Raw genomic sequence first — 8821 nt, forward strand, 5'->3', positions numbered from 1 at the left:
AATCTAATTCATGTTTTCATATTTTCTGAAATAAATCTTAATTTATCATTACTGGTAAATCATAATCTCTCAATGTATAATGTTCACCAGCTCACCTAACCACACATTAAATGTTGGAACTGTGTCCACCTTTGGAGAATCAATCTCTTTGCAATAACTCCATAGTTTATGTTATTTTTAAAGGTGATTCTAATTGTAATATTTTTAAGATGTTTATTAGCCCAGAAGCGTCTAATAAATGATTGAATGTAAATGTAACGTGTCCCGTTGCTTTTCATATGCCAGTGTTGGTGCGAATGACTCCAGACAGACCAACCTCAGAGGCTCTGTCGCCTCGCCTTCCTCATCACACCCACAGACTGAGTAATGGACATTATAATGGGCTGAGATCAGCGCAGACCGATGGGAACGGCTCTCACGCGCCATGCAACAGTGCCAACACCTCCCGCGCGCCCAGGTGAGTGGCACAGAACAGCAGCCTGGCTTCATGTTCCTATTATAATACTGGAAGCTCTAACTAACAGGTGTGTGTTTACAGGGGTGTGAGAAACCTTTTTATTTGAGGCGTATGAATCTGAAGTGTTTGTGAGTAAACATTAAACGGGTGAATTCTGTGAACTTTATACCCTGGCCTGGAACATAATGGGAGTATTTTTAATGCAGCTTAATTATTAGTGCTCTATTAATGTAGCTTGTTTCCATAAAACAACAATTTATAGTTCATGACCAGGAATATCAAATTTCAAAGGATAAAATACACCATAACAGCACCATAAAAACAGTCCATGTGACTCGTGTCTTCAAGTCTTCTGTTCTGAGTCAAAGGATTTGTGTGAGAAACAGACCTAAATTAAGTAAATAACATACTAGTGTGTCATATTCGGTTATGACGCATGTAAACCAATAAATGACATCAAACCTGGCACAAAAGTTACATTGCTTGGCCAGAAGGGAAGATGTTTAGATAAATAATGGCTTTAATTTAATTAAATTCCTCTATCTCTACATTATAATTTAGTATGTATTATATACTATATTACGCCTAGCAATATATATGAAGTTGTGTATTTGAGTATATCCAACTTAATTTGCATACATACAGTACACTCATGTAAAGCTATGTATACAGTACAGGCCAAAAGTTTGGAAACATTACTATTTTTAATGTTTTTGAAAGAGGTTTCTTCTGCTCATCAAGCCTGCATTTATTTGATCAAAAATACAGAAAAAAAATATAATATTGTGATATATTATTACAATTTAAAATAATTGGTTTTCAATTTATTATACTTTAAATTATCATTTATTTCTGTGATGCAAAGCTGAATTTTCAGGATCATTACTCCAGTCTATCACATGATCCTTTAGAAATCATTCTAATATTCTGATTTATTATGAGTGTTGGACACAGTTCTGCTGCCTAATATATTTGATGAATAAAAGGTTAAAAAGAACTGCATTTATTCAAAATAAAAAAATATTTTCTAATAATATAAATCTTCTTTACTATCACTTTTTATCAATTTAACACATCCTTGCTGAATAAAAGTATTGATTTATTTCAAAAAAAGAAAGAAAAAAATTACTGACCCCAAATGACTGACCAGTAGTGGATATTGCTGTTACAAAAGATTTCTATTTTTAAAACATTTGCTTCTTTTTTTTATTAAATTTTTTTTATTCATCAAAGTATCCTAAAAAAGTATCACAGGTTATGAAAAAATATTAAGCAGCAGAACTGTTTCCAACTTTGATAATGAATCATCATATTAGAATGATTTCTAAAGGATCATGTGATAGACTGGAGTAATGATCCTGAAAATTCAGCTTTGCATCACAGAAATAAATGATAATTTAAAGTATAATAAATTGAAAACCAATTATTTTAAATTGTAATAATATATCACAATATTGCATTTTTTTTCTGTATTTTTGATCAAATAAATGCAGGCTTGATGAGCAGAAGAAACTTCTTTCAAAAACATTAAAAATAGTAATGTTTCCAAACTTTTGGCCTGTACTGTGTATATATATATATATATATATATATATATATATATATATATATATATATATATATATATATGGTAACACTTTATAATAAGTATACAGAAACAAAGCACTTATAAATCATTTGCAAATGGTTAATTAATAGTTTATAAACTATAGTTAATACATTAATAGACTATACAATTACTGAGTTATTCATTTATTGTCAGTGTAATTAACAAAGTGTTATTGTTTATTAAGCTCATATGTAAAGAGTTAGATAACTTATTAACCATAAATAGTTCTCACTTCAGATTAGGTGACGGAACATGGGAAAATGTCATTAATTACATGTAATTACGTGCCTTTATTGGACATTAATTGCATTAGTATTAAGAGTTCCTTAAAATGTCAAATGCAAGCCAATCGGATCACGTGACCTTTCACCTTTACAGCCCTCAGAACCTCTTGGATTTGGTGGAGATCGAACGGAAACTCCGAGAGGCCAAAGCAGAGCGGGAACGTCTGCTGAAAGAGAGAGTGAGTTACTGACCCGACACAACCACAGCAATACTGATCACTGCAAACAATACATCATCATCATCAGCTCACAAGAGACTTGTGTTTGTTTGTTTTTCTAATATCATTTGAGAAAAATCACACTAATTCTCATGCTGACTCACGTCTTCAGCTGTGATCCGGTTGCATATGGTCACATGACTTGTTTTACTCATTTAAAAGACACTTTCATCCAGGGCTGCACGATATTGGAAAAAAATTACATTGCGATATTTTTTTCCCAGCGATATATATTGCGATATTGCGAGCCATCAATCCAGGCTAAAGTCAATAATTACCATTCCATGATATTAATAATTTCACTAATAAGTTTAACATGTTAAAGGAACCGTATGTAAGATTGTGGCCAAAACTGGTACTGCAATCACTTTCAAATGACTGTAGAGCGGTGTATCCCCCCAGCAGGAACGTCGGCTGCTATAAGGAGCTTCCAATGGCAAGTGACGAGTCCTACACAGTAAGTTTTCTTCGGACTTTGTCTCGACGTATTTCGGATTCATAACGAGGTCTTTTAGGTTTCGTAACGTTAGACATTTTTTATCCGACACGTTTGTAGCTGCAGCTGTGGTAACTAGAGCAGAGCTGGCAACCCGGATGCCGAAACACTACTGACTTCGTGATTGGTAGATAGGTGGAGGGTGGAGCTTCAGGCCAAAACACAACATGACATCATCAACATCAGTTGAGGGGCTGCAACTTCACTTTTAAATGACAATATCCTGACCGGACTACTGTTGTCAGTGATATAAGTATTTGAAATGGACATGATTTCTTAATGTCTAGTGACATATCAGGGCCATTTTATGATTAATTGAAATACATTTCTTACATACGGTTCCTTTTAAGTTTTCACTAATAAGCAAGCTTCATTACAAGTGACAAAAAGGTCACTTCATATTTTATTCCAAAATTAGAACATATTTCTGTAAAGACAAAAGCAGAACACATTTTTAAATAAAAAAAGCTTTGTGGTGCCGTTTTAAGTGATCAGACAAATTGGTGGTGTTTCCTTGTTTTGTGGCCACAACTTTATTAACACTCCAGGCAAAGTACCTCTTTTTGGTCAACATCCTCCTTTTTGTTGCCGAAATAGTCCCAAATAGCTGATTTTGACTTTCTTTTTGGTACGAAATCATCATTTTTTTTGCGGCGGATCCTCTTTGTCGGCCATTTTTAGCTGTAGGATTGCCAGTGAATGTTGGCTGTGAGCGGTGAGCAGCGGCACAGCGAACCAATCACTGTGCACGCATTTGGAACGTGCATGTCACCCCAGCAACAAGCCATACGTGTTTACTGTGTGCTACCGTTCTCTTAATACACCATGGGTGCTACTACCCTTCACATCACATTATCCGGCGATATGACTATCGCTCATGCGCACATCACGATGTCGATGTTAAAACAGAATATCGTTCAGCCCTACTTTCATCCAATAGGCTTGTCGCAATTATTGATTGATCAAGGTTATTCGATGAAATCTGAATTATGTGAGATAATGAGATTATGTGAGTTACTGTTGAACGCTGCTGCCAGTTCATATGTTGTTTTTCCACCAATGAAAATATCTCCCAAGGAATCCAAACTAACACAGTCTGACGGCAGTTTCTCGTCTCCGTTTGTCTGGATGCAGGAGGAGCGTCAGCGGCTGTTAGCTGAGCAACACAGACAGAAGGAGCAGCAATCTGTAAAAACACACACCAATACATCAGAACTAGAGCCACTTGCTGAGGAGCGGCTGCAGATGAACTCGCCGCACAGGACGCCCGAGGTACGTCTGAAGATTATGACACCACTGAAATAAAATACACATTCTGACATGGTTTACTCACCCTCATGTACTGTTTTCTTACTTTCGTAAAACACAAACGGAGATGAGGCAGAATGTCCGTGATTTTAGTTTTACATATAGTGAAAGTGGACAGTGATTTGTTCTGTCAAACTCAAAGTCTCTATGAGTCATATATACATTGTAAGTCTTCTAAAGTCACATGATGCTTTGTCAAGTATAGCACAGATTGCAGTAATAAACAGGAAGAGTCCGAAACTCACATCCGAAATTTTCGCACGTTAAAAAATAAATACGACCTCACGTTATGTCAATCACGCCTCCAAAACTTTCATCCGTCATAAAAAAATTCGGATCTGGGGCCGGTTTCACAAAGCTATTATGAGTCTATAATGTGCTCATAGTCTAGTCTAATGCAAGTTAGACTGTTTCACAAAAATAAAGACTGACTTAATTTAGACCAAAAACTAATAATTAGACCCCTTCCCCCCCAGGCTAACTTAGGTCTAAGACTCTGTTACCTTGGCAACCAGCAGTAACAATCAGTTACATTACAAACAGCCAAAAGAAAAGGGAAAATGGCTCATAATTTAAACATTTCTTCTTGTTACTACATTCTCCACTAAATGTCCCAAGTAATCTTGTATCTTGTTTATTTCCTCTTCTTCGTACAGCAGGGTGTCCCGCTTTCTCTGACGGCGAACTTTGACCTGCGCGCTCACGTGGAGTCTCTGGGTCATAACGTGGCGGGGTGCATGGGAGTTAATCTGTCTCCCCGGCGGTGTGGCGGCTTTCTGACCAAGCGTGGAGGTCGAGTGAAGACGTGGAGGAGGAGGTGGTTTATCTTTGATCTGGACCACCAAAGACTGGCATACTACACCGGTGAGGAAAAGAGAATATATTACAACATCACAGGGTTTTCCAGAGGGGATTCATGAGTTGATGAAAAGCTAATAATTATTAAATCCCAACGTTACATTATTATAAGCAAATAGGGCTGCATTTGGAAATTTACATACACATTTGCATCATTTCCCACAGTTCAGCATTTCGCCAATATTCGCCAAAATAAAAGCTCAAGGATTTGACATTAAAAAAGAAACAAAACAATAAAAAGAAAATATTTTTTATCTGTTTACTTGCATGTGTTTTTTTTTCATATTGTGAATGTTTTCTTATTTCCTTAATTTTTCATATTAAGCTTTATTTAAGTTTTAGTAATTTTGATGTTTTTTTTTTTTTATTTTATCAGTTGTTGTTATTTAGTTTTATTTCAATTTTAGTTTTAGTAATTTTAGTACATTTTACTGATTTTCAGTATTAAAAAAAAGATGAATGTCTGCTGCTTTCTCATTGAAATCTCAATGTTCTTCTCGTTGTTTTCTCAGAACTAGATGAGAAGAAACTCAAAGGGGTCATTTACTTTCAGGCCATCGAGGAGGTTTATTACGATCATCTACGAACAGCTTCAACAGTGAGTTCATACGCCGCCTCATATGAAGTCAAATATGACCACAATCTGAAACGATAGACACAAAACTGTAACTCTAACTACATATTTAGTAAAACCACAGTTTAGCAGGGTTTCTGACACATTTCTGTAAGGGTGGGCGGATCGATCCTGAAGTATCGATGCTTTTGATACTGACGTGGTATCGTAAAGGATCGATCCTCACATAAAAATATCGATTTAGCACGCAAGTCAGTGCGTAAAATAAGCTTCTAAGTGGAAAAATAAGCGAATGTTAGCGGATAATTGTGTAGGATAGAACTTTTTCTCCTAGTCATCTGGATACAAGACAAAACCAATCAATCACAGAGAGCGTTCGATGAGCTCACAGGACCAGTGCGTTTGGGAATGCCTTGCTTAGATGACAGAGAAACAATCGGGAGTTATTTCGCAATAAACAAACCAAAAGTGTACATAACGGTTCAAAATGTTGACATCAGTAAGATTTTTTTTTAATGAAATTAATATTTTTATTCAACAAGGATCAATGCATTAAATTGATCAAAAGTGACAGTCAAGGGTTTTACACTGTTAAAAAACAAATCTACATATAAATGCTGTTCTTTCAACTTTGTTCATCAAATAATTCTGCATAAAATGTATCATGGTTTCAACTGTTGAAAAATGAAACTGTTTTCAACATTGATAATAATAAGAAATGTTTCCTGAGCAGCAAATCAGCATATTAAAATGAATTATCATCATGACTGGATGATGCCGAAAATTCAGCTTTGATCACATGAATAAATTACAGTTTACTATGACATAGAAAACCTATGTTAAATTGTAATATTACAGTTTTTACTGTATTTTTGATCAAATAAATGCAGAAGAGAATTAAAAATCTTACAGACCCCAAACTTTTGAACAGTAGGCTAGTACTAGTAGGCTAGTAGTAGGCTAGTACTATAATTAGGGTAGTTTTGTAAAAGCCACTGACTAATTACAGGCGAGTTGAGAGCACAAATCACAAAATATTTAGTAGTCATTAAAAACGTATTCAGATTTAGCATATTAATGATGCATTCACCTCATAAATCATGACACACTGCTCTAGCACAGCAAAGTGCATACAAGTTCAAGTGCATGCTTTTAAAATGAAAAAGTATTGGTATCGGTATCGATATCGGCGATACTGGCCCTGTATTTACTTGGTATCGGATCGATACCGAAATTTGCAGTATCTCCGACCACTAATTTCCCATGCTGACTGTGTTTTTGTCATTCTCAGTCTCCACGGCCCAGTCTCACCTTCTGTGTGAAAACATACGAGCGGCTCTTTTTCCTCGTGGCCCACAGCGCCGAAGCCATGAGAATCTGGATGGATGTTATTGTGACTGCGACTGATGAACACAGCAGATACTGATGATGAACACTAGAGATGATGCTGAACAGATGATGAAGCCTGTAGATGAGATCGCTCAGGGACTTTAAGGGACGCCACAACACAAGACGAATATGAATGTTAGCGGAGCAGAGGACATTGGGATACGGAGTATGAACACTCATAACCAGACGTGACCTTCAGTGGGTTTGTGTTCTGCTGCCATCTGCTGTTACACTAAACAGAGGCCGCACTCGTGTCATGTTTCTTACATATTATTTATTACTGTTACATATACATTTTTTGTCATGTTTTGCTATTGAAAGTTTGGGGTAAAAATCCTGCAAAGTGTTAATAAACATTTACATTCCAAACAATGTGTCTGGACCTTATGTGACCTTGAACAGCTGTTTCATCAGAGCATGAAGTGCTCTGGAAATGTCCTGGTAGACGGCTGCGTTGACTCTGGATTTAATAAAGCACAGTGGACTAAAGTCCTCTTTTCTGATGAGAGCAAATTTTGCATCTCATTTGGAAACCAAGGTCCCAGAGTCTGGAGGAAGAATGGAGAGACACACAATCCAAGATGCTTGAAGTCCAGTGTGAAGTTTCCACAGTCTGTGTTGGTTTGGGGAGCCATGTCATCGGCTGGTGTTGGTCCACTGTGCTGTCCACTCAACGCAGCCGTCTACCAGGACATGTTCAGAGCACTTCATGCTTCCTTCATTTTCCAGCAGGATTTGCACCTGCCCACACTGCCAGAAGAACCAAAACCTGGTTCAATGACCATGGTATCACTGTGTGATTACTGTGTGATTTCATGTAATATTCAAATTTTTTGAAATCCTGTTTTCGTGGGTTTTATGAGCTGGAAGCCCAAATTATGTACAAATAAACAACTAAATACTTGATCTATAATCTATGGAAGTTTAACGTTTTGAATGGAATTATGGAAATAAATAAACTTTTCCATGATATTCAAATTTTTTTGGAAAGGGTCTGTATATTTTCCTTTATATAAGACTTAAAGGAAAAACTAGTTTGACCAAAAATATCAAAATACATCTTCTAATAAGATTAAGATGTATGGGACTTATAGAATGTTTCAACCAATTAAAATAAATCCTTGGAAAAAAAATAGTTAACTTTTTTTCATGATTTACCTTTTTGTTGAACACAAAAAAAGTTGTTTTTATCAACTCGCGACTCATTTCCAACAAAGTGTGACCGCAAGAAAAGTTCCATAAAGGAGAATTAAAATGTATCGTGCGCTGTATTTATAATAAGCTAAATAAAAAAAGATCGCCATATATGCAATCATGCTATCATGTCATGATGTGATTTTGTGTTGTTGTTCATCGGAGTGCAGAATAAAACGATGATAATAAACGGAATGTTTATTTATGATCTGACTGAATCTTTTAAATCCGATTCGTTGTTCGTTATAAGCGTTTGTCATATTGAATCTCGGCTGCTTTCAGTTCTGCGTCGATCATTAATTGTAATATTTCTATCTGATGAAGATGATGGTGTCCAGCTCGCTGTATGTGGGCGATCTGCAGCCGGACGTGAATGAAGCCATGCTGTACGAGCACTTCGGGTCCGTCGGTTCGGTTCAGTCAGTCCGAGTCTG

General features: G+C 36.2%; 2 protein-coding genes across 5 annotated transcripts in view; both read left to right on the plus strand.

Moving 5' to 3' along the window:
• Nucleotides 1–8100, plus strand: part of phldb3 (pleckstrin homology-like domain, family B, member 3) — a 32207-nt gene extending 24107 nt beyond the window's left edge. For 2 of the 4 annotated variants that reach the window (XM_082150725.1, XM_082150726.1), the window contains exons 11-16: nucleotides 286–457; nucleotides 2445–2529; nucleotides 4142–4336; nucleotides 5029–5236; nucleotides 5743–5828; nucleotides 7096–8098. In XM_082150725.1, the coding sequence (XP_082006851.1) occupies nucleotides 286–457; nucleotides 2445–2529; nucleotides 4142–4336; nucleotides 5029–5236; nucleotides 5743–5828; nucleotides 7096–7230 (881 nt within the window). In that variant the 3' untranslated portion in view covers nucleotides 7231–8098. Of the gene's footprint in view, nucleotides 1–285; nucleotides 458–2444; nucleotides 2530–4141; nucleotides 4337–5028; nucleotides 5237–5742; nucleotides 5829–7095 lie in introns of all 4 variants that reach the window. The other 2 variants (XM_082150727.1, XM_082150728.1) reach the window with 2 other exon arrangements.
• ethe1 (ETHE1 persulfide dioxygenase) overlaps nucleotides 1–8821 on the plus strand; it is an 86555-nt gene that overhangs the window by 39591 nt on the left and 38143 nt on the right. The gene's annotated exons all lie outside the window — the stretch shown is intronic.

This window comes from Leuciscus leuciscus, assembly GCF_965113295.1.
Source record: "Leuciscus leuciscus genome assembly, chromosome: 20".
Classification (NCBI taxonomy): Eukaryota; Metazoa; Chordata; class Actinopteri; order Cypriniformes; family Leuciscidae; genus Leuciscus; species Leuciscus leuciscus.